Source organism: Pseudonaja textilis, chromosome Z (assembly GCF_049901715.1).
Source record: "Pseudonaja textilis isolate UNSWEBS1 chromosome Z, rPseTex1.2, whole genome shotgun sequence".
NCBI lineage: Eukaryota > Metazoa > Chordata > Lepidosauria > Squamata > Elapidae > Pseudonaja > Pseudonaja textilis.
In genome coordinates, this window is record NC_142008.1 from 36,497,746 (window position 1) to 36,525,175 (window position 27,430).

A 27,430-nucleotide genomic window follows, 5' to 3' on the forward strand; every position below is an offset into this window, starting at 1 on the left:
ATAAAAGCTAGTTTCATGTCTTTCATTAGGTCCTGTAATGTCTTAAGGCATCCTACAAGCTACTTTTTCTGAGTCTCAGCTATTTATTTTAGCTGATGAAAACATTTATTACACAATAATGGGATTTGTTTTCTCCTGTAGAGTATTGTTCAGTAAGCAAAGAAAAGAGGAAATTAATTGAGAGCACCAACTCCCTTCCTTGGAGCATTTTTCCCCTTAAACAGGAGATAGTTAACTTCTAACAAGCATCAAGACTGATGATTTTGTCTATATAGAATTGACCTGGAAGCTCAACCATTCAGCCTAATAAATCAGGCAATTTATATTTAATCATTAACTAACTCCCGAGCTGAACAGCTGTTCAAAATTAGAAATGGGTCACCCCGGCCAGGATGATATTACAGGCAATCTATAATGCATTATAATAAAATTATAGTGATTTTTAACTGTCTGGAAATTTATTACACTGCATGTTCCAACTCTTAAACTCTTGTTAGCCAATGTCACTTGTGATTTATGATAGTGGAATAGAACTGTAAAATTACTGAAGATTTTAATAGACAATCATTCTATGTTTAGTAAATCTTAAGATTTCAAAGCTAGTTTGAGAATGAGGTGGGGGGCATTTTATTATTTATGTATTACAAGCCAAGAACAACCAGGGGATAAATGAAAAGTTCCTTGCAAATTAATGAGTGTTGCTTGATTTGATTCAGTTGATGATTTAAGTAAGAAACTGTTGTATTCTGCAGGAAATAAGAATGCTTCAAAATTAAATAATACACAATTTCAAAAAGTAATGTTTGTTTTTTTAACTTTTGCTTATACCTAGTAGAGTTCTACTTAGATACTGAATTTTAGCCATTTCTTCAGAAACACATTGAATAAATAGTTGCTGTATCATTCAATTGAACACTATTATCAATTTCTGCATTCAAATTCCCAATCATTGATGGTCTTGAAAATATCACTTTTAGCCTATCTATCTCACAGTGCAAAAACAACATTAAGAAATTGTGATCATACTTTTCTTTTTTTATTACATTTTTTTTTCTCCAAGAAGCTTAAGGCTTGCCTATTGAAAGAAGTTTAAGGTATTCGTGTTGTATTATTCACTATAAAGTAGGCTGAGAAGAATTGACTAGGAATATGATTCTGTTTCTTTCTGATCCATCACATGGACCACAATTTCAGATTGGTAACTTTAGAACAGATTAACTATTCTATCAAATATGTCAAGTGTCACCAAAGCAATGAAGTAATATCTGAGCAGATACTGATAGATAAAATTTAGATAAACTTTTATTGTTGTATCTTTTGTTGTTATACTATGTTCCTAGTACATATTCATAGTATATATTCATATATTCATAGCAAGATCTTTTCTCCCTAATGTCAACATTTATCACCATTTGATATGAAAAAAATCCTGCTTACTGTCCACTATTGTTCAGAAATCAGACTTTCTCATCCTCAAAGTACCATAAGTACTTAGTACTCATAGAACAGAGAATGATTGGCAGTCTTTACCTGGAACTTGTCCCTGGAGAAGAGACAACTCTCACCTTATTGGAGGCAAAAGTCCCCCTGCTGGGGATGCTACAGGATGTTTTCTTGGAAGGGGGCAGGAAGGATGAGATATGCACCTCATTTGTATATTCCCACATAGAAGGTTACCCCCTCCTATTACTTGTCTTTCAGTCTGAAAATATTCGTTGGAACCACTCAGTTAAAGCCTTTGAAGAACAAGAAATAACTGCATGCGGTGATGTTTTGTTAACAGCTGCTTTTGTTTCTTATGTTGGTCCCTTTACCAAACTTTATCGTCAAGAGCTAGTAGAACATATGTGGCTTCCATTTCTGAAATTGCAAAAAGTAAGTATTTCCAATTTTTGTACTTCCATATCTTGCTGGCATATTTTTAATGAAAATAAATACAAATAATACATGGATATATTACTACCAGCTGTTTTATTTCATTTTTTTCTTGTGGCTTTAGTAAACATTATGCAACAGATTGTGAAAAATTTGAGCAAGAAACAGCAAGATCTTTAAAGAAAAACAACAGATGGAAGAGCTTGTTATTGAACAGCAGTTCAATCTGTGTGCAGAAAGCTCAGGAAAAAAAGTTTCAAAACTTAAAATAGATTCCATGTTAATAACCCTACTCATAAATTAGGACTGAAATTTCCTATTGCAGATTACAGAGGTTTATGTCTTGTATCTAATTCTCACATTAAAATTGTGATTCTTGCTTCCTTGATTATGGTTTATTGTACAATGCTTGACATTGCAGAAAAAAAATTTTTTTTTTTATTCAAGATTCCTATTCCAACAAGTACAGAGTTAGATCTGGTTGCCATGTTGACTGATGATGCAATGATAGCAACATGGAATAATGAAGGATTACCCAGCGATAATATGTCAATAGAAAATGCTGCTATTCTAACAAACTGTGAACGCTGGCCACTTCTCATAGATCCTCAGCTACAAGCGATTAAATGGATAAAGAATAAATATGGAAGTGATCTTAAAATCATGACTCTAGGAGAGAAGGGGTAAGTACAGATTGTATAACAGCATGATATATTTCCTGCCCACCCAAAGTCATTTAGCACATGTAGAGTACATGTTGAGTGGGTGTTTCAGAAGAGATTAAACTGAATTTATCAAATATGCCAATATTTTAATTATTTTCCAATGTATTGGTACTGTTATATTGGATATCTAACTTGAGCATGAGTCTTTTTGTTTTGTTAGAAGTAAAATCTAGTCCAGTTCTTGTTCCAGATTGGGAGAAAGATGCAGGAAAAATTAATTGGAGGCGGGGTAAAATTGGAAGGGAGATCTCTGTTATTTGGTAGCCAGAAATAACACTTTGCTAACAAATTACAGTTGAGAATAGATGGGCTTTTATGCAATTTGGGGAGGAGGGCTTTGGGGAGGATTCTTGTGTAAGAATATGGCCATTAATATTTTAATAGCTGTTGCCAGATTCCTATGGGCTCCTGTATGGGTCATAAGTGGTTCTACAGGCAAAAGGGAAAATGCAAATCCTAGATGTTTTGTTTGTCTGAACTAATCTTATGAATAGATACAAAATATCCATTCATAAAGCCTAGCCTCTTCTGGCTTCGACTTGGGATGGTTTTCTTATAGCAGAAAGACTGGAGCTGCTTTCTGCCTTTGTAAAGGAGTTTTCTCCTCTTCTCCTTTAGGAGAAATATTATATTCTGCTTCTTTTAATATTCTGTAGAATATTTTATTCTGGGCTGTGGGGAGTTCCCACATCTGTTTTAACAACTCAATAAGAATGTTCTAAATTTGCTTTAGGGATTTTCTTTAACTTAACTTTGCAGTTGTTGAAAGTGCCCAAGGTATGTTTCATATAAAGCTATATGATCTGATTGTTTTCAATCTTATATTCTGCTTGAGGAGCAAAATATAGAAAAATTAAGCCAGATAAATTTGGTTTCCTAACAAACTTGGCAAGTGAGACCATAGGAAATGAAAGCATTGTGCATCACTTACATTGATAATGGACATATAGAGTAGAAAGATTATTTATTATTGGGTAACAAATTGCTCAATTTATTTCATCTTGAATCACTCAAAATATCTGGTAGGAAGGAGATTAGTAATGCTTGAAAGTTTGCTAGTGCTGTTTTTAGAAATCCTATGGAGAGAATAAATAATTGTGTTCAGTTCTGCTTTTCATAGATTGTCTCGGACAAATCCTTTTCATTATTTTATTTAAGATTTTTGAAAACTATTGAAAGAACTTTGGCTTGTGGAGATGTTGTCCTGATTGAAAACTTGGATGAGAAAATAGACCCTGTGCTTGATCCTTTGCTTGGAAGAAATACCATTAAAAAGGGAAAGTAAGTACTTTTTGAAGAACAGAAAAGTATGGAAGTGGTAATTGTGATTGCCTTTCTTCTGTCAGTAGTGTTTTTAAAACAATGTTATTTTTTTTATTTTTTTCCCATTACATTTGTTTTTCATTCTAGGTTAAGGTATCATTATAATATATTTATATTAAATAATGTATATGGTTAAATGAAAAAAATGAAAAATATCTAGGGCTAATTGAGGAAGAGGAGACAATTGTACAATGAAAGAAGTGAGAAATTAGGGTTTTATATATAAGGCAGATCTGGACATTTTATGGCTCCAGGCCATTTAACGCTCTCTGTCTGGCCTGTGAGGTTAACTGGAAATTATAAATCAAATATAAATCAGAGTACACCATACAATACAAGTGTATGCTTTTTTTTAAGGGTGATTGCTATTTTTTTCAATTCATATATGTGTCCATGTGCCTATGAACCTTCACAGTAATGCATTGGAGAATAGATATTTACAAGAGATGCTGATCTAGCTGTTAGCCCTTAAAAATTTCAGCTCACATTAAAAATTGGTACAGAGTATTTCAAGACATGGACTTAATAAGTTTTTATTTACTGAAGTCAGAGGTAAAGTCATGTACTTACTTTGTGCAGTATAGACTGTCATGTAAGGATTACAGTTTAGATTGCCACTATGTAAGTAAACTTACATAGAAATGGTGTACAACGGGCTTGGGCATCTGACGCTTGCTAGATAAGCTGCAAAACCAACAAGGACTTTTTACCAAGCTTTGCACATCCAGGGATGGAGCATTCAAAACCAGTTATGTGATATCTTGCAAAATTGCAAAAAACAATAAGCCGTTTTTTGATGGAGAGTTTATCAAAGACAGTTTGGTGGACTCTGTCTAATATGTGCTAAGTGCTAATATGCCTTGAGAAAAAGTGGAATATGAGACAAAACATAATGAAAAAGATTGAGGACATCACAGGAAATCTGAAGCTTCAGCTGCAAAACTAGCAGATAATTTTTACTGTTTCTCCTTGGTTTTAGATAAGAGCAGCAATGTTTGTGACGCAAGCAGTTACTCATCTTTGTATGTGGGATAATGAAGGACTTTAAGATTATGGGGGAATCTTAAATGCCTTCAATGAAAGGGATGATGACAGCAAGTGATTTGTTCATAGACATAAATGCATACTTGGACAAGCTGGGACTGAAATGGGATAAACTGGCAGCATTTACTATAGTTGCTGGTCCAAATCTGATGAGGAAAAATGTCAAACTTTTGAACCAGATGTAGAATAAAATGACTGAAATGAACCCTGAACAGAAATTGGTGTTTTTACATTACATTGTATATCAAGAGATGTTGTACCTAAACTAGTTAACTTTATCAGGGCAAGAACATAGAGTCACAGACAGTTTGTTGCACTTCTGCAGGATCATGAGACTGGTTCAGCCTGGGCAAAAAATGCTTAAAATATTATGGGGTGTGAGAGTAGAGACTCAAAAGTTATGTGAGAAGAAAGGGGATGATATCCCAGAGCTCTTAGATGCAGACTGGATGGCCGATTTTGAATTTGCTGTTGATGTGACTGTACTAATGAATGAACTAAATACCATTCTGCAAATGCAAGGATCTTTTTGTACATGAAATGTATAGCTTGATGAAGGCTTCCACTAGAAGGCTGTAGTTTCTTTCAAACCAAATGGAGGACACCAACACTAAAGGAAGCCACTTCTGCAGGTACTTACACATGCTAGAAGCATTGCTTGGTGAGTTTTCAAGGCAATTTCAAGACTTCAAAACATTTGAGAATGAAATGCACTTGATTTTCTTTCTCCCTTTACCTGCAGTGTGGATAATTCACCCATTGATGTTCAGCTGGAACTCACTGATTTACAGTCTGATACATTATTGGCAGAGTATTTTAAGTCAGTATCACTGCTGGATTTTTACTCTCCTCTAAAGAGGAGAACTTTCCACACATGAAGATTACTCAGAAGATGTTAGGATCTACTTACATATCAGAAGATGTTTGGATCTTCTTACATATGTGAACAAACATTCTCAGTGGTAAAGTTCAACACATCTAGCTTCAGATCCTCTTTGTCTCCCTCTAATGATCACCTATTAGCTATCCTTCACATATTCACCTCAGACATTGAACCAAACTTCATTGCACTTGTTCAAGCCCAAAACAGACTGGATTTTTCTCACTGAACAAGAAAACAGAACTAAAAACATGCATGCATGCACAAAAACACATTGCTTTTTGTAGAAAGTTAACTAATTGTTGATCTTTAACATATTGCAAAACATACACATTTTCAGCATTGTTTTTCTGAAAGTTAAAAGTATTTATATTACATTAAAATGAAGTAGTCAGAATAGAATAAAACAGAACGGAACAAAACAGAATAGAACTCTTTATTGGCCAAGTTGATTGGACACACAAAGAATTGGTAAACAATAAAAACACCAATAATGTTTGGTGTTTTTACTATTTTTTTACTGCATTTTTATAGCCTTCCAAATGTACATTCTTATGAGTAGCTGCTAATCAAAGCAATATAATATACTGCTTTTAGAAGCATCAGGCCTGGGTTTAAGAATAGTTAATCTTGCCAAGGATTAAAAATTCTCCCAGCATCTTCATATGCTGAAACATGGAGTTCTTTACTCATAAGGCATATTCATTGTCATTGAGATATCACCCACACCATCATATAGTACTATTGATGTTATCTATTTCGAATAATAAATTATAGTGCACTACTACCATATTGCATTGTGTTTATTAAGTGAAATGCTTATGGCCAATGTTAAATTAGAGTTTTCTAAATGTATTGACTGCACCTTGATAGCTTAATGAAAACTATTTTATATATTTTGTCAGACAGTAGTTGGTATAACTTTTAAATATGTATATTATTATACTATTTAATTGAACAATTTATTACTTATTCCAAGGAGCTCAAACTTTCTTCAATAATATATAATATATCTCCCTGATATCATTAAGACTCATGAGTAGTGATGTAAACTTAGTAAATTTAATAACTGAGCAGGATTTTTTTATTGTACTCATTCATCTCTGACTGTTCCATTGGGAAAATAAACCCTATTCAAAGAAAATAGAAGTAAAAGTTGCAGTTTCCAACAAAATAATATATATGCATGCAAAACATATGCATGTCCATTAAGTTGCACATTCAAAGATTGGGTGACATTAAAAGTAGCAGATTTATTATATTTGCTTTTCTGAGGTAGGATCGATATTTAATGTTGAAGTGATATACTCTCAGTTTGGATGTGATGGACAGATACACACCTATTTATATACAGGTATTGGAAGTGATAAATTGTCATACCAGAAAAGATATTAAATTGTTATAAATACATCTGATAATTTGTATGAAAAGCTCAACCATATACATAATTATATATAATTATATTTATAGTGGAGTCCAAGCCCATGAAGTACAAGAAATATAATTTATTATCATTTCAAGCAAAGCTTAAGTGTAGATAAGATAATTATTTACTGCAGCACTAGTTGACAATAAATGATTAATGTTTCAAATAGAAATTGTATCTGTATGTGTGTGGATTTTTTTTTTTTTTTGCAACCTGGCAAAAAAAACCCCTTTATTTCATTAATCTAAAGCAAATATCACAATAAACACAACATCTCTTAAGTGCTGTTTTGCTGCAACAGACTACCCTCATTCTGTCTGTGGAACCAAGCAGTCTTCAATTGTTCTATACTGAAATTCCTTTCATCTCTTCTTTTCAATCTAGTCCATGACTAGTTCATCAGTTATTGAATTCACCCTAAGTTCTGAGGCTACAGAGAGCAAAAACATGCAAACCATATTTACAGCATTTTCAGCAAGTTGTACTTTTTGTTTATTTCGGTAATTTTGTTAGTATCTCTTCTACTCACACTCACACTCTCCAATCCTCTTGTAATAAAGAAAGATGCTTATGATAGATTTTATGCAGATCAACAGTTTGAAGTTCATTAATAATTGGAATGTTGCACAGTATGAAGTAATGAATACTAATTACTCCTTTCATGTCTGACAGCACCCTATGGACCAATACATCAGCTCAGACTTTAATTTGGTTCTAGTAATGGTTTTATCAATAGTACATTAATCCTATGTTTGAAAAGATATACAGATGAACCTGACCTACTACAGCTACTGCTGTCATAAAAGGGCCACATACTGACAACAACTAGGTAATTACAAATAATTAGATCTACTGAGCCTCAGACAATCCTAATTTTAAATAAAATATATCTTGTGATATCAATCGACAGAAAGTATTACTGGAAAGATTTATCAGCATATGCACCTTGCAAAGCAAATTTACTGGCTTTGCATATTAGCAAACCTCATGATCTGTGAAGCAACTTCTTAAAATTATATCCTGCCTTTACTTTTTGGAAGTTGTTGTAACATTAAAAATTATGAAGGAAGATCCTGAAATACTAGAATACAGTGTTTTCAGCATCCAGATTGCCATTAATACTAATTAAAGCCTGAAAACATGGAAGCATCTTCAAGCATCTTGACTCAAAGGTATAGAACCATTATGTTTTTATATAGATAATGTGCATCCTTCAGCATAGGGGTTTTGGGGCCAGGCTGCTGCTGTTGTGCTGTTGTGGTTCAGCAGAAGAAAATATAAAAAGTTTTGAGGGAGGAGAACCTCAAATGTGACCCTGGAATGCAGCTGTGCTCTTATGAGGGCAGATGAACAGCCCTGAATGCCAGCCAGGACTATTGTGGGAGGATGGGACAACATTTTGATTGGCCAAGCCTAGTGTACAGTATAAATCTTGAAATTTAAAGCTCAGAGGAGGTGAGCACTACCTCAGTTGTTGGGGCTCATGCTCCAGTTTGAGTTGTAAAGGAAATGAGAAAGAGGTAGAGAGAAAAGATCAGGGGTGGGATCCGACCAGTGTAACCACCGGTTTGGTGATTTACAATTTGAAAATTCCTTTGGAAATGCCTTTGGAAAAACTGTTCAGGAAGTTGGTGGCTGGAGAGAGATAGCATGAGCATGTGTAGTTTCCACTTTCTCATTCCAGAGAAGAGCATAGAGATACCAGCTGGAGCCCTACCTCCAGAAGAGAAGTAAAAATCCAGATAGAAAGATATACATCACCCCAAAATGAAGGCAGACAGGGGCAGAGAGAACAGGATAAATCAATCTTGATTTTTTTTAATCGATTGTTTGATCAATCAAATCAATTGTTTTTGATCAAACATGATCCAGATTAATCAAAGGAACAAAATCAATCAAGGAGAAAAGCAACCTAGAATTAAGGAGAAACTTCCTAACAGTGAGAACAATTGTGGAACAGATTGCCTTCATATCTTGTGGGCGCTTCATCACTAGAGGCTTTTTAAGAAGAGGCTGGACAAGGAGTGAATCCTTTTGAGCAAGAGGTTTCACTAGAAGACCTCAAAGTCCCTTCCATCTCTATTCTGTATTGTGTATTGAGATGTCTGCAAACTCCAGACAGGAAGGACTAGACAGAAAACCCAGCTAGAAGCGTCACACAAAATCTATGCAGAAGGACAACATATAAAGTCTGAAAAAGCAGGATGAAAGCTTTAAGCATAGCCCAAAGGAACTCAGTCAATTCCCTCCCTATCTCTCTTTCATAGTGAAACATGAGAGGGATGGAGGAAGAGAAAGGGGTGAATTGGTAGCTAAGCAACAGAGTTGGTGATTGCCAGAAAATAGCCCTGGGAGTTAGATGAAGTTAGGCGAAGAAAGTTTGGACAATGCTATAAATAGTGTGTGGGGGGGGGGTGTTTTCCACTCTTCCTCTAAATCGGCTTATATGTAATCAAATAAACAAAGGAGGCTCTACTGTCTCTGTGAAGCAATTGTCATCCTTAAATACACTAGTATAACTCTAAAAGAGCTTCAGTCATGCTGTGGCAACCACAAATTGCCAGGTAGAAAAAAGCATTCTCACTCTCAAGACTGCTTTATCTGTGTTCTTGCTGAAGCTTTACTGATAAATACATTAGGAGTATTTTAACCATCATGTAAGTCCTCCAGGTCTCAGATATATTGTCATATGATGGACCCAACCAGAAATATATTATGAATTACATCAAACATAGAGCCAGCCCTGCCCATATCTTTACAACATGCCTATAAACTATAAAGTGCCCAATCCACTTTTAGGAAGTTTAAGCCAATTATAACTTGCAGTATATACCAAAATTACTTGCTTGAGTGTTGAAAGTAAGTTTCAACTTTCTATGTATGCTTTGGTGAAAGAAATCATTACATATAGTGATCAGGAGACTCTTCAAATCAAATTGGTGTGCAGATTGCCTTATACTCCAAATGAGCAACATTGAAAACTGTTTTGTTCTGACTATCATTAAATACCATTTTTATCTAGCTGATATAATTTGGGAGGAGGTCATTTCATGCAAGATAATGCAGTAAAGTGTTACCATTTACTTTCAAACCTAGTGCAAATGTGTTCATCTTTTAGTTTAACAGTTTAGCTTTTATCTTTCTCCACTGGTTTGATAAACTTATAGCTTCTGCCTGCTGTGATTGAAAGTAACAAATTCTTTCTACACCTGATCCATTACAACTCATCCTCTGCATTATCAGAGGACATATCAGAGGAATTAGTTTAGTATGCTTTCATTTTCTGCTTTTTCATATTTCAGCAAACCTTTGGATTCTCATAAGTATTTTTTAATAATATTCTCTTGTTCTAAGTGGAGAGGCTCAATTCATTAGGATACAATGATTTCTGTAATAATTGTTTACATTAATTGTTTACTCTTTCTATTATTGTATGCATTAAAGAGTTGTATAAGAGCAAAGACCAAGAAATCTGTTTGATCACACAATTTAGCTTTGCATTTCTCTTCCTGCACATGAATATTCATGTGTTTAAAATATTTGACACAAGGTTACAGTGAAAATATATAATGTGTAAGTAGGCATTGTTGGAGAGAGATATTTGTCCATTGTGTTACAAAGATCCTAGAGCGGCCAATATAAATTTCACTATGTGAAGGTGAAGGTTTGGCTCTACCAGAGCTTCTCTACGGATTCCGTTCATATCAGTTATATTGGATACTGGGAAAAAAAATCCATGATTACTATACCTTGCATTCCAGAGTTAACCTCTACATAAATGTCTTTTATTGAATTGGATGAATTAATTCTGTCATCCTTTTCCCCTCTACATCTTTGGCTGCTATCGTAACTGAACCATAAGAGAGCAATAGCACAAACATTTATTTTCCCCAAATCTGCAATTAAATAAAATCCCCAACATAGCTATAGTGATAAAACTCACTGAATCATTGTGCAGTGCTTGCCTTTCATAGCTGATAACCACAAAAATTGGTAATAATTTATCACTTCTGAGGATTGAGCACATATAAAGTGCAATTTTAGTGCAAGGCTCCAGATCTCATTTTAAAATGAGCCATTTTAGCATCGCAATACCATGAAATTGTTCCCCAGGTAAGTTTCTCTGTAAATAAAGGAAAACAGTGAGTTACAAAATTGCCCTCTTTGTTCTATTGCCAATTTCTGAAATCATTCTTCCATTTTCCCTTGCAGCAGAGTGCTTATTGAAGTTCAGCATATGTTCTGTAAATAGACATTTTATGACATATTCAAACTGTACAACAATTTTTAAATTATTATTTTAAAAAAACTGCCCACACAAAGAGAACAATATTTCAAAATATAGTTTGGTACCAGATTTTAGGATTGGCTTTAGCATATTACTTTCTATTTATGAAACCACTTTTCTTAGATTCTGTCTGATCAAATGGGCATACTCTTGAGGTGCCAAAGATTAAACAGTGCCATCTAGTGTGATCCTGCAGTTATGCCTTCTCTGTAGTTGCACCGACCTACTAGATTACCATCCTTGACAAACTTGCTTGGCCCCAAATATGCTGTCTTTTGATGCTGTCCTTCAAAACAGATCTAAAAACCTAGTTTTTTAAACTGGCTGAAAACTAGGGTGATTGGTGAATGACAGGTAGCTAGAATTTTATTTGAATTTTCCCCCAGTGAGTTATATTTGTATATTTGCTTTCCCTTCTTCCATACTTTAAATGATCTGTGTGCTTTCAAAACTGGCTGACACAAGTTTTTAAACAAGGAATGCATAAATCCCCATGTGAATTTAATTTTTCTTAACTGTTTTTTTAAAAAATCTAATGGAAAGTTGCATGTTGAAAACTAAAGCACAGCATCAGCTTTATTTATAATAATGTGGGTCATGCTTAGCTTCCTTTGACATGCTTTTTGCATTTTTTGAGAACTCAATATTGTAATGATTTTCATTTTAATCAATCTCAGGTATATCAAAATTGAAGACAGAGAATGTGAATTCAACAAGAATTTCCGTCTCATTCTTCACACTAAGCTGGCCAACCCCCACTATAAACCAGAGTTGCAGGCTCAGACCACTTTAATTAATTTCACAGTCACTAAGGATGGATTGGAAGACCAGTTGTTGGCTGAGGTTGTTAGTACTGAACGACCAGAGTTGGAGACAGTGAAGGTAAGCCCACATGATGCTATGGTATAATACAGTTTATTAGTTTCTGTTATTTACTTGTTAATTTTTTCTGTGAGATGATAATCACCATGTAAATCATATAACCATATAAAAAGGTAAAGATACAAACTCAAATTAATGAAAAACATGTTAAAATAATATAATAATTAAACAGCTGGCAGAAGAGTGTAAGCAAATTCTCAGTGAATAAATTTCATATTTGACTTAGCCTGTTAAAAGCTAGTTGATGGTCATGCGATCAAATAGTGATCATATGACTCTGAGACACTGCAACTGTCATTAATATATACTATTGCCAAGTACTCAAATGTTGATCATGTAATGCAGAATGCTACAATAGTCATAGGTGCAAGGACTGGTCATAACTTACTTTTTTCAACCCCTGAACCCTTGTTAAGCAAAAGATTATAGATTGAGGATTACTTGTACTTCTTGAATTCAGCCTTTATGTACAATCTACTAATCGTACATCATCAAACATCACTAATGCTACCATTTATCATGTTCTAGACAAGGTGGGATACTCTGCTACTGTTGAACTGCAATTCCTGTCTGTTCTTGCAAATATAGACATCGTCATCATTGTCATGATCATCAACATCAACAAATCTTTATTTGGTCATAGACCAACGTGTAGAATACAGAAATCACAATTAATTAGAATAAAATAAAAAAGGAAAATGTGTTTATATATGTACCTAAAATATCTAAGAGAGGTTGGAATCAATCTTACAGTGTAAAGTGTGGATTACTGAGCAGTAAAATTGATCTGATAATGAGTAATCCCTAGTTTCCAAACCTTTTCATTATGTTTCCTAGTCTCTTCTGACCAAACAACAGAATGATTTCAAAATTCAACTGAAGATCTTAGAAGATGATCTACTTTTTCGCCTTTCTGCTGCTGAAGGCAGCTTCTTGGGAGATACTGAACTTGTGGAGAAACTTGAAACCACAAAATTAATGGCGGCAGAGATAGAATTCAAGGTACTTCAGCTTTAGGGTTGGATTTTGTTTACTGCAAGTACATATTTTTATCTGAAGACAAATCCAGGTATGCTCTGTGGATCTCCTTCTTTCTTGTGACATAAATGTTAGCAGTTTGATATCCCCAATATAGGAAATAATAACTGGTTTGGAACACAATGTGCTCACTATAGTGGCTAATGACAAATCATCTTCCTATTTTTAAATGCTCAGTGCTTGTTATTGTGATATTAAAACCACTTGGCCAGTGACATTTAAAAGTTGATTAATGGAGAAGGGTGGAATCAGAACATCATAAAGCATTTATGGTCCTTGAATGAATGGGAGGAAATTGTGCTTGCATGTAAAGCTCCGCTCGCATGAATGGAGCTTTGTGTGTGAGTGCGGGCATCCTACACTCATGCAAATGGAGCTTCACATGCACTCATTTGCCCATTTCTCCCGCGGCCCAGTTTCAAACATGCCACAACCTGGTAGTGGGTCATGGCCAGGGGTTGGGGACCCCTGTTTACAATGTCAACTTACTGACCTATACAATCTGGGTCCTCATTTTACTAAGCTTGGAAGGATGGAAAGCTGAGTCAAGATTGAACTCCAGTTTATTTGTAACGCTGCATTTGAACCACTGCACCACCAGAGTACATTATATTGCATTGCATTGCATTGCATTGCATCACATCGCATCACATCGCATTGCATTGCATTATCATATCTCATAGAATCATAGAATAAGAGAGTTGGAAGGGACCTTGGAGGTCCTCTGGTCCAACCCTCTGCTCGAGTAGGAGAGTCTCTTCCAAATATTAGCCTCAACCTAGGATTGAACTCACAGCCTCCTGATTGTGAGATGAGAGTTTCACTTCTAGGCCACCGGAGCTCTGGAATAATATTATCTCATATTATAGTATTATATTAATTATATTATCATTATATTATAAATTATATATAAAACTTTGCTGCTGGAGGTATATATTATGCATCCCATGGATTGCAAAAATAAAAAACAAGGAAGTCCAAGTCAGAACCCATGGACACAGTAAAATATGACATCGGAATGACCGTGTCAGATCTGAAGGAGACAGTATGAGGCAGAGGGGCATGAGAGAGTTGATGCATAGAGCGGCCCAGCGTTGGGCACAACTGAATGACGACGAAGATATATATGTTTGTGTGTGTGTAATATATGTGTGTGTGTTTGTGTGTACATATATGTGTGTGTGTGTGTGATAAAAATAATAAGATATAAAATATCTATTGGCTAATGCAATATATTTTAATATTATAATATACACTATTATCACTATCAATATTTACAGATATACAGATATCAATATTTACAATATTTACAGGAAGTATGACATAAAAAGTATGACTTTAACTTTTATCTTTTGAGACTGCTATTTCTGTGTAAATAATATTATTAAAGATACTGACCTGCATAGTCCTACAAATGCTTATTTACAGTTTTCATCTAATCATCCTTATCTTCCTTGGAATAACTGCATATCTTCTTATAGACTTTTGACCTCTGTATTGTTCATAAGGAATATTATCCAAACAATCTATCAACAATCCTGAACACTGATAAGGATTCATTATAGATGCTAGTATTTTAGTTCCCATTTTAAAGCACCCTTTAGAAAAGTGATTTAGCAGCTCAACGGTTAACCACTGTAAATTATATACTCCTACTTCTCTACAGTTCTTGTTCTTAACTCAATGGGGATTTTGCCTAAGTAATTTTGTGTAAGATTGCAGCTTAAACATGACTGTGAATTTGCTCTTACAATAATTATGATACCTTCTTTGTTGTTATCTCACAGGCTGCAGAAGCCAGAGAAAATGAAGTTAATATTAATGAAGCCAGAGAGCATTATAGACCAGCAGCTGCAAGAGCTTCTCTTCTTTATTTTGTCATTCAGGATCTAAGCAAAATCAATCCCATCTATCAGTTTTCACTGAAGGTACTTAAACTTTTTCTTGCTTTATTTCTGAAAGTAAAAAATAAATGCAGAGCTGCAAACAGCTTGATTACCAGCAATCATATCTGCAGAAAGTGGGAAAGTGATATGATAATTTTTAAATAACTCAAAATCACTTATTATGCCCTCCTGTTATTATGGTCAAATCATAATAGTTTATATTATATTGAAAATTTGCAGAAAATTTCTAGCTAGAGAATTGTGAAATGGAAAAATATGATTGTATAGCACTCACAACAAATGTGATATCTTCTTAGAATATACTGCTGATTTCCAGTGTCAATAGCAGTTAATGAAATTTTAAACAGAATAGTAGCAACTTCGAACAGCAGATAATCATAAGAGACAGTTAGAATTATTCAGAACAGCTGCAAGCAACACTGTCCAGGCCCTTCTTGCTCCAGGCTTCAATCCATTATGGTATCATCCAGTACTTCATCCATGCCACCTATTTCCCACGTATTTCTTTTATTTCCTGTTTGTTTGTTTGAGGAGAAAACATGCAACATTTGAGGACTAGATAAGTTAACATTAGGCTTGATTAAACAGACAGATTCAAACAGATAATCAGAGTTGGAAGGGACCTTGTAGGTCATCCAGTCCAACCCCCTGCCCAAACAGGAGACCCTACACCATTTCTGACAAATGGCTGTCCAATCTCTTCTTGAAAGTCTCAAGTGATGGCGCTCCCATAACTTCCCAGGGAAAGCTGTTCCATTGGTTGATTGTTCTCAGTGTCAGAAAGTTTCTCCTCATTTCCAGATTAAATCTCTCCTTGTTCAGTTTCCATCCATTATTCCTTGTCTGGCCTACAGGCGCTTTAGAAAATAGCTTGACCTCTGCCTCCCTGTGGCAGCTCCTCAAATATTGGAAGATGCTATCATGTCTCCCCTGGTCCTTCTCTTTACTAGACTAGCCAAGCCCAGTTTCTGCAACCGTTCATTGTATGTTTTAGCCTCCAGTCCCCTAATCATCCTGGTTGCTCTTCTCTGTACTTTTTCTAGAGTCGAAATCAATGGTTCCCAAAGTGGGTGGTACTTCACCCTGGGGGGCAGTGGGATGCCTTAGGAGGGTGCTAAGAGGCAAGGGGGCTGGCAAGGGGGCGCTAAGAGGTGGCAAGGGGGCGTTCGAGGTGCTGGCCCTGCAGGTTCACCCATTGATTAGCACTGCTCCAGAGCCGGCACCTCCAATGAGGAAGCGGTGGCACGTTACGTGCCACCGCGGCAGCGTTCAATGCACCATCCCCCTGTCAACTCTTAGTGTCCCCAAGGGGGCTGGCAGAGGGGTGCTAAAAGGTGGCAGAGGGGTGTTCAAGGTGCCAGCTGGCCCTGCAGGTTCACCCATTGAGGTGCCGGCTCCGGGGGGTCCTACAGTCAATGGGTGAACCTGCACGGCTGGCACCTCGAACACCCCCACCTCTTAGCATCCCCAAGGGGCCAGCAGAAGAGTGCTAAGAGGCGGCAGGGGACAGTGCGGCAAACGCGGCCGTGGCAGCATGTAATGTGCTACCACTTCCGCTTTGGAGGCACCGGCTCCAGAGCAGTACTAGTCAATGGGTGAAACTGCAGGGCCGGCCAGCACACCGAATGCCCCCCTGCCACCTCTTAGCCCCACTTTGCTGGCCCTCTTGGGGACGCTAAGAGGCAGTAGGGGGGCGTTCGAGGCCCTGCAGGTTCACCCATTGACTGTAGTAATGCTCCAGAACCAGTGCCTCGAATGTGGCAGCACGTTGGGAAAAGTTGCTGCCACCGCTTTCCCAAAGTGCCACCACTGTCGCATTCTGTCTGTCTGTCCATCTGTCCATCCAAAAGATCTGTCTGTTTGCCTGCCTACCTACCTGCCTGCCTGTCTCTCTCTCTTTCTCTCTATCCATCCATCCATGTTCGAAGCGCCGGCCCCGCAGGCACATCGGGAAAGTAGAGCAAAGCCAGTCTGAGAGGGAGGGAGAGAAGGAGGGAGGGAGGGAGGGAAGGAGGGAGGGAGGGAGAGAGAGAGAGAGAGAGAGAGAGACCTGATGCATCAGAAATGAGGCCTAGTTTAGACTGAGGCCCTTTTCCCACATTGAAACATCTTTGCCACATTGAAACCTCTTTGGCTTCTATTAAAGGTTTTGTGGACGAAACATGGTCAAGACTATCAGGAAGCTCTCACATTTTGTTGAGGCTTTAAACAGGATCCATTGGACCACATCTCCACCCTAAAAATTACTTTTGTCCAATGTATTACAGTGTCAATTCTGAAGAAGGCAAAACCAAAATGTACTGGTAAATTACAAGGAGAACACACACACACACACACACAAACACACACACTCCCTTCTAACCTTGCTGGAGCAGGTGATTGGACTAGATTAGATATCTCATTATCTTTCTCCTCTCTCCCTCCCTCCTTTATTTCTTTTTCTTACTGTCCCTTCCTTCCATCCCCACTCTTTCTTTGTCCCTTTTTCTTTCTTTCCCTTTTCTCTTTATTTTCTTCCTCTCTTTCTCTCTTTTTTCTCTCTCTTTCCCTCTCTCAGGCTCCTCCCTTTGGATCAGGGGTCGCCATTCTTTTGGACCTCAGGGATCATCAAACTCATAATTTTAAATCCCGGAGACCACCAATATGAATTTTGACTGATGGTAGTTTTCTGGCGTTGGTGGGAGAGAGAGAGATCTGAACCAACCTCTCTCTCTCCCTCTCTCTCACACACACAGGCAGGGGTGGGATTTAGACCCCTGATCTAAAGCTGTCAAAACTCCAAAAACTGGTCAAGTAGCTCTGGGGAGGCCAGTCATAAATTAGAACACGTGCTAACAACCAGTCATTAAGTGAGGACCACTTGTATTCGGTTTGCCAGTCACCTGGCCACACCCATCCAGTCACATGACCAGCAAGCCACACCCACCCAGTCATGTGACCAGCAAACCACACTCTCAAATAAGGGCACACCCACAGGAATTTGAATCCCACCCCTGGGTGGGGGGCACCGAAGATGAGTTTGTAGCACCAAGGGGGCAGTGGACCGAAAAAGTTTGGGAACCACTGGTCTAGATTTTTTTCCCCTCCCTTAGAGTTTTGCAAAAGGGGTTTAAGTAAATTAAAAATGTCTGGTACTTTATGAACATATCATACTATAGCTCCTCTTGGTTCTTCAAAGACAGTGAGTATTTTAGTATTTTAAGGCATTTGTCTCTGATTCTTTCTTCCTTATACATAGTTCAAGAATCAACAGATTTTGTCTCCCTGGTAAAGGAAAATCTGTTTTGATTTATTCTTTTTCTAACTCTTCATTCTTGTTTAAGCTAACCCACTGCCTTGCAGTGTATGTATGTGTGTGTATACTCTGTGTGAGTCTGGGTGTATAGTATGTGTATAGTATATGTGTGTGATCTATCTCTGTCTATCTATCTAATTATGAATATATATCACAACTCCATTTTTCTCTAACACAAAACTCATTCCAGTATATTGCTTCACAATGCATCCATTTCTTAAAACTTTGTAGCTTAGTAGTTTTACAACCAGGGTCTGAGAAACACATTTACAACTCAGGTCTGAGAAAAAGCCACACATTTTTGCTTCTCTTACTCAATTCAAGACTTTTCTGACACTAAAAAAAATCAAATTGCACAAATAGTTTTGTTCCATTCCTGGCAACAGAAATGCAATAATAGCAAATTAAAGAATCAACTTCTTTTACATGCCTGAAGCTCTACTTCCTTCTTTCTAATAATTGAACCATTTAGATTCATCAAATACTTCAAGTTAAAAACATATATTTTCCCAGAACAATATTGAGTGTTGTAAAACCTATCACTTTATAACAAAATCATCTCACATCACATCCAAATCTTCACTTGCCTTTCATATACTCCCTTTCTGGAACTTGGAAAATATATTTTAAGAAGTTTTTATATTTCATTCACACAAAGTGTATTGCTATAATTGCTATTATTACTATAATATCCTTAATTTGTGCTATAATATCCTTAATGTTTATGCCCATTACAGAACTTATTATTAAGTTGCCAGATACTCTACCAAAAGAAATTTTGAGAGAATGTTTTCTTGTTTTGGCATGTTAGGCTTTCAACAATGTGTTTCATAAAGCTATTGAGCGAGCTGAAGCGTCAGATGATATCCAGGAACGCATCTCCAACTTGACAGAAGCCATAACGTATTTCACCTACATTTATATCAGCCAGGGACTTTTTGAGAAGGACAAACTTATTTTTCTTGGCCAGGCAATATTTCAGGTTAGAAAAGTTTAATCGTTCTTATTATTAGCATTGCCATTTTACAATTGCCAGTAAAGTTGCATTTATTGATGTAAATCAGCAGTTTGCAAATTTTTACTATTTGAGTTGACATTAATAGTACATATAAAGTTGCAGGATAGATTTGGCAACCAAATAATCAATTGCTATTTGGTTAAATATACAAAATGGAGCACTATGAACTTGGAACAAAACAGTTGCACTCAGAATATGTTATTGGGTGTTTCAAGTTGTTTGTATTCTAATGGAATAAAATTTGTAATGGTTTGAATGTTCCAGATTTCAGTGGGAAAAAAATTAAAAGTGTCTATCCTTTTTGTCATAGGAAATAATGTGGATTTAGGATTAAACCTGAATTGGGCTATGGTATTTTAATGCACTGTATTAAATATTTTATGTCTATGATTCTTCCTGGCTAAGTGATAGCCCATCAACATTAGTGCATATAGAGAAGCCATAATGGGGAAAATAAGCCTAAACCAAACTTCAAAAATGTTAATCCATGTGCTTCATCCAGCTTTAAGTAGTCCTGCTTTCATATAAGAATGGCACTGGATACACACTAAGGAGCTTGATAAATGCATCTTAAGAATTTAGACCAAAAAGACTTAACTTTTGCAAAACTAGAATAAATAGTTGTTGAAGCACAAGCAAACTGGGCAATTAACCCAGCATCAGTAGAATTCGAAACATGTACAAAGTACCATAATGTGTACTTTTTTTTTTTTGCTTTATCTATCTACAAAATAAAACATAGAATAAAACACAGACTGTATAATCTGTCTACCAATCCATGTCAGTTATAACTTTCCTGCAACAAAAAGTTTTATTTTCCTTTTAATTACTCTGCCTTACTCTCTTACGTATTATTTCTAAGATAGTGGTAAATTCTATTTTCCTCTTAGTTCTTTTCTTTCCACATTTTGTCCCACTGCTAAATTAGTTAGGCTGAGAGATCTTGAGGGAAAAGTTGTCCAATTACAAGCTGCTAAACAAAAATAAATTGTAGGACCTAGAACAGGATATTCAGAAATAGACCACCCGTTTGTTTGTTTGTTTATTTTATTTATTTTCATCTCTGAAGAAACACTAGTATTCTTTGTTCCATCTTGAAGAAAATTTAATTTTATCTAATTATTTTATAGTTAGAACATTCAAAATTGTCATTTTGTGGTTAAAATATTTCACTAATTTCTCCAAAGCCCAGCTCCACATACATGAGGCAAAATAGCATTCTGTTAATTTAATGACTAACTAATTTGGACAGATTTATTTACAGATATCACTAAGTTCAAAATAAGAAATGGCATTGGCACTACAAAACAAACACAAGAGTAACCGAGTTGGAAAAGACCTTGGAGCTCTTACCTTGCTCAAGTAAGAGACCCTGGATCATTCCAGACAAATGGTTGAGGCAGTCCTTTTGGGAAGAAGCAGCTAGAGAATACGGCAGGCAAAGGAGGGAGGAACATTTTACTTCGAATGCTCGGAGAACAGAGCAGCCAGTGCAAGGGAAGGAGAAGGCCTCTTTCCTTCTTTCTTCTTCTTGCTCCTCCTCCTTCTCTTGCTCTGGCTGCTCCATTGCCCGTTTCTTCATTGCAGCGTAGCACCCAGGATCAACTTTGATAGTGGGGCGTGTGTGTTGTAATTTAAAAACCAGTTCGCCCAGGGTCAGTTTGGGCCATGCCTCCCATGACAGCCAACCTGACCCTAGGAGAACCAATTGTTAAATTATTTGAATCCCACCACTGGTTAAAGATCTTATAATAAAATTTAATTTTATTAAACTTTAATAAATTTTAAAATGGTAGTTTTTACCTATACCTATTTTACCTATAATAGAAAGAAATGTTTCTTAGATACCTGAAGTTATAACAGATCTATAAATTTCATAAAACTAATAAATGGATAAATAGTATGTATCAACAGAGCAAATCTAAAATTTAGTTTTATATTTTTGTTCACTCTTTACTTCCTAGATTTTGTTGAGGAATAAAGAGATTGAACCTACCATGCTGAATTTCTTGCTACGATTTAAAGTTGAACATACCTATAAAACTCCAGTTGACTTTTTAACAAATCAACCATGGAGTGCTATTAAGGTAAGTATAGAAATATTTTTTCTGAGATATTATTTTTCATTTTCAGATACTATAAAAATGCACTACTTCCTATGTCTGAGTGAGTTTTAACTTAATTATGTGCATCTTTATTTCAGATTCCTAATTTACCAACATTTAAATGCAGTATATATACTGATCTAAAGTTGCTTTGCTTTGAAGTAAATACAGTTTTCAATTTATATACTACATTTATATGTTACATCTCTATTTTGGCTTTAAATAATTATTGTTTTAAAAATCTTAAGTAAGAGATCTATTGAAACATGACTTAATATTTTCTCCATTCATTGGGGTCTTAAGATGTGGGAATCTTTACCCAGTATAGTTGAAAATAGCTTATAGTTGAAACTCCATATAGTAACTTTGCAGTAAGATTGTTGATAAATATGATAATTTTTCTTTCTTGGTCCTAATAATTTGAAAGCCAACAATTCATGCATTACCTTATGCATTGCAGGCTATTGCTTTAGTGGATGAATTCCGAGGATTAGATAAAGACATTGAAGGTTCTGCCAAGAGATGGAAAAAATGGGTGGAATCAGAATGTCCAGAAAAAGAAAAACTACCCCAGGAATGGAAAAATAAAACTTCTTTTGAGAGACTTATTATACTACGAGCATTGCGCCCAGATCGGATAACTTATGCTCTAAGGTATAATGTCTGATTTGAGGAAGAAGAGCAAAGTTTCTATGGGTATTTGTTCTCTATATGTTTGGTCATCCTCATCATATGCCATTTAGCATTCCAAGTGATCTACAGTAGTGGCCCCCAATCTTTCTGGTTCCGCGGACCGACAGCAGCAGGTGGTGGTGGCAGCAGGAGGGGATTATTTTGTGCACATAATCTAATCCCACACATGTGCAAATGGAGCTTCACGCACTTGCTCGCTGCTTTGCATGGCCTGGTTCCCAATGACTCATGAACTGGTAGTGGCCTGCAGACCAGGCGTTGGGGACCCCAGTCTAAAGTAATGAATCTGATTTAGAAAGGGTCATATAAGGTAAATATATGTCTAGATAGCACTACTTTAGAACCATGTTTGAAAAATGTTGATCTATTCATATCTAAGTGCTTATCTTGCTGATCTATGTGTCCCATCTCATCTTTTTTTTCAGGCTTGCTTATTATGATAGAACATGGGGTGTTATGTAAATTCATATGGCAAATGATTCACATGAAGGAAACTTTACATAGGAGCAGCCTTCATAATTATGAATTTAAAATTTCAATTCAGCTAGCTCTTCATGGTTGTGAACTAGGACCTAGGCTAATAGTTTCTAACTCTGATTTTTATGTATGTACGTATTACTGTAGGGATTTTGTAGAAGAAAAGCTAGGTTCGAAGTATGTGGAAGGCACAAGAATGGACTTGGCCAAGTCCTATGAAGAAAGCAGTCCAGCTACTCCTGTGTTTTTTATTCTTTCCCCTGGGGTGGACCCTCTGAAAGACATGGAAACACTTGGTGAGCCTTATGTTATTGTATGAATATTAGTTTAAAATTTGTGCATTTGGAAATTCAGCAATGCAAATGTTCCTTTCACTCAATTTCAAAAACTTAACAGATGCAAATACATGTAAGTTGAAATACATGGAATGCAATACGTGAAGTTCATTCATTAGTAAAATATATACATTTTTTACATTTCCTTCTCTGAATAGAAGATTAAATTTTTGTTGCCATAATTACTGGACAACTACCACGAACATGTAAATATTATCAGCTAAAAACTACTTGATTTAGATTGGGAGAATAAGGAAAATTTATGCTAAAAAGAGTCAGAAAAAGAAATTAATTTTAATGGAAAGCATGCAACATGTGTTGAAGTAATTTTCCACAGCATCATTTATAGAAAAATATGTCTAAAATATATGTAGTATTTAAAATACCAGAAAGATCAATACTTTGAATTCAAGACATAGTCCATATATTAAAAAATAATCCTGATATTTATTTATTATATTTATGTGTTCAAGTAATCCTATTTATTTAACTCCATTGACTTAAATAGGTGAAAATCAATAGGGATTTTTGGAACAAAACATGAAGAAGCATTTTGTCCCAGTATCTCAGTCTTAGATCATGATTTTGCATTCTGCATTTTGCTATGGCTAGTAACAAAACATTTCTCCAAATGTTGTTGGATTGCAAACTCCACAAAATTTCCCTTAATTTATTATTGGTAATAATGGCAGCTCTTACTCTAACTTCGAACAGCAGTTAGTCTTTAATTAATACATGTTAAGCTCACCACCATCCCCCCACCCCAAAAAAAATCCACAAACAAGCATTATCCTGATATAAAGCAGATTTAAATTTGTAATTGTTTTCTTCAACAAGAGTTAAGTTTTTAAAGACTTCCTCCTCTTTGCCTTAAACCATCATTCACCGTGGAAGAGTGGATAAAAAGTGTGCAGCTATTAACGCTGCAGCATGAAGAAATTTTTAGATTGAACATTCCTCTGCTTGGCATAATGCAGGCTCTTTTGTGCTGTTCCTTACCTTTTGACTAGATGAGGGCCAGAGGGCAATTTTCTCTATGCTCATGTAATCTTGCGCCCCCTGTGACTAAATAATGGTCATTATACAAACTATATTCATTGTGTAAGAAACTGTCGCATTGTACTTAGGATTACTATTCTCCACTGACTCTGCTGAGAATACCAGGTTAATACAGCTGTGACCTGACTGTGCTCAATTTAGACCCTGGCCTCACAAGGTGAGAAACTAACACATTTTCCTCCTGAACCAATCAGTTAAAAAACTGATGTGATAGCTACCACATGTTGCTCCCTTTTTTTATAAGGGAAATGACTTGCACCCCCTGTATGACTTTATAAAGCTTGGTAACAATACCTCGCATCTATCAAAATGTCAAAAGGTTCATTATCTTAAAACCAAGGGAGCAGATTTCTGTAGCTTTCCTTCTCTAATATTAGCCATAAGGCTGCTCTTGAGAGCTCACAATTTTGCTTGTTGAAATGTGGTTGACTGAAGTACTTCACAAAAAAGCCCATGTGTGCATTGTTACAGTGATAGAGAAATTACTGGTGCATTATCCTCTTTTCTCCTGCAACCCTCTCCCTTTTTCTACTTTTATTTATTTCCCCACTCCCACCCCTGTCGCCCCACTTGCAGGAAAGAAACTTGGCTTCACAATTGACTGTGGGAAACTTCATAATATCTCTTTAGGACAAGGGCAAGAGATTGTGGCAGAGAAGGCAATAGAAAAAGCTGCCAAACACGGACACTGGGTTATTCTCCAGGTAAATGTAAAACAATACAATTGATGTACCTTCATACAGTTCATTTCATAGTAATAATGGAAGTGATAAAAAGGGGAATGGCTTTCTGAGAGAGAGTAATTTCTCCCTGTGTTAAACAGATTTTTTTGTTCAGCCTTAATTATTGCAGAATAAAATTGAATCTTTCTTGGGCTTTTTTTTTTTTTTGCCTTATAACTAAAATAAGCTCTTAGCCATAGCAAACTGCTGATTGGGGCAGAAAGCATAAGGGAAAGTTATTGTATGTCATAAAATTTGGGGTGGTATTGTTCTGGAGAAAGTGGCTTAGTATTACTTCTTTTATTTTTGCTCTTGTCGTCTATCATTTGAGTAGACAATCTTAAAGTTATGTTAGGAAAAATACATCTCAAAAAAAAAAAACAACCTTGGAATCTTGAGTCCTGGACTTGGGCTATACTTTTCAAAAGTTTTGGTCAAAAAATAAGAGTTAATAAACCAAATACAAATCAAATGCACTGTATAACTTAAAAATTACAGCTTGGAAAAGGTCAAGATAGGCAATTTGCAACCACTACCTAATGAATTCCTCAATCTATATAGCAATGATGAACTTATTTCAAAGGAGTTCAAGAAGAACATCAGACAATACAAAACTGTTTCCTGCAAATGTCATCCATTGATGACAAAGTAGTTCTATTAAATAATGGATGGAATTTTTCTGATTATTCAAGGGGAAATCCATGATTATATCAAGCATGCTCAACGAATAACCCAATGTATTTAAATTTACTTTATGGTTCTTAAGACAGTGTAGAATTGAGAATGAATATACTCTCCAATGATAGGATTCAAGATGAGATTGTTGAATTGCTGAAAGAAGAGGAAGGAGGGGATGAGGTTTCCAATATTCCCTGCCAGCTTCTCCATGGAAAATCAATGCTCCCGTTGCTTTGCTGCCTGCCTTATTTATATAAGGAAATATCTCTGAAACAATAACCCAATGGACCAGGGGCTTTCTAGTAAAATATAAAACAACTGTGCAAACCATTTTCTATTTCTATTCTATTTTCTATTTCTAATTCTATTTTCCTTTAATTCTATAATTCCATGCTGGCTGAATTTTAAAATAGAGATTGTAAGAGAATTACAGATAGTCCTTGACCTATGACCACAGTGGGACAGGCAGTTCCTTCATTAAGTGTGTTGTGCCCAATTTTATGACCTTTTTCACTGTAGCTCACTACAGTCATTAAGTGGATCATCTAATTGTTAAGTTGTTAAGCAAACGTGGTTTCTCCTTTTGATTTTACTTATCAGAAGCTGTTTAGAAGATTGCAAGTGATTGTGTGATCTGAAGATACTGCAACCCAATGTAAATACATGCCAGTTGCCAAGCACCTGAATTTAGATTAGATGCTCATGGGGAATGGTGCAATTGACATTAGTTTAAAGACCAGTTCTGAGTGACTTTTTTCAATGCTATTGTAACTTAGAATGGTCATTCAATGAAAGATCAATGAGATTGAAGACCACCCATCTTCTATGCAGTGTTTCATCTTCCAAAATACATAAATATATTGGGGAACAAATATATGTAAAATAAAATGCCTTTTAATAAATATTTATTACTGGATATGTTAAATCATTTGTAAAAATTAACTAAATAGAAATTAGATAAAATGCCAATAAAGGAATTGATAATATCACAGAATTACTCTCTTGACCCCCAGTTTAATATATGTTTTGTTTCTACAATAAGCACACGAGAGGGCAAAGCTATTTATTTTGCCTGGCAAAATCCCAGTTACAATGACATTATTATCATGTTAGTTGTCACTGCAAATGGAATGCACTTATGATTGTGATTCTGCAATCTCGGTTGTCAAAGAATCTGCGAATGCTTTATACCATTTTGTGTCCAGCCTTGGCAAAATGATTTCTACAGTTGAGTTAAAAGGAAAAATGTCCAAGTATTTAGGATATTCTGGTAAATGCAGAATGGATCCAACCTTCCACAGCACAAATGCATTACCATTTTTGGCAAACAGACTTGCTTTACAAGCAAAGACTATAAAATTCATTCTCGGGATTTCAGGTTCAGTGGCAAGGCATGATTCTAAGATCTATTTAGTCCCCATCTCTGGTTTCTCACGCATTGTATCCAGTGGTGGGATTCAAATTTTTTACTACTGGTTCTGTAGGCGTTTTCTTGGTGGGCTTGGCAGGGGAAGGATACTGTAAAATCTCCAGTCAGAGGTGGTATTTGCCGGTTCTCCAAACTACTCAAAATTTCCACTACCAGTTCTTCAGAACTGGTCAGAACCTGCTGAATGCCACCTCTGATTGTGTCTCAGATATTGTTTGACCTCACATTAAT

General features: G+C 35.9%; 1 protein-coding gene across 1 annotated transcript in view; it reads left to right on the plus strand.

The window, feature by feature from the left end:
• The window catches only part of DNAH11 (dynein axonemal heavy chain 11), a 191,623-nt gene that overhangs the window by 145,409 nt on the left and 18,784 nt on the right, over positions 1-27,430 (plus strand). Inside the window, 11 exon segments of the mRNA XM_087918377.1 lie at positions 1,702-1,875; positions 2,323-2,558; positions 3,759-3,881; positions 12,239-12,443; positions 13,281-13,445; positions 15,269-15,409; positions 19,495-19,665; positions 21,666-21,788; positions 22,267-22,460; positions 23,124-23,272; positions 24,947-25,074. Coding sequence (XP_087774503.1) covers positions 1,702-1,875; positions 2,323-2,558; positions 3,759-3,881; positions 12,239-12,443; positions 13,281-13,445; positions 15,269-15,409; positions 19,495-19,665; positions 21,666-21,788; positions 22,267-22,460; positions 23,124-23,272; positions 24,947-25,074 — 1,809 coding nt within the window.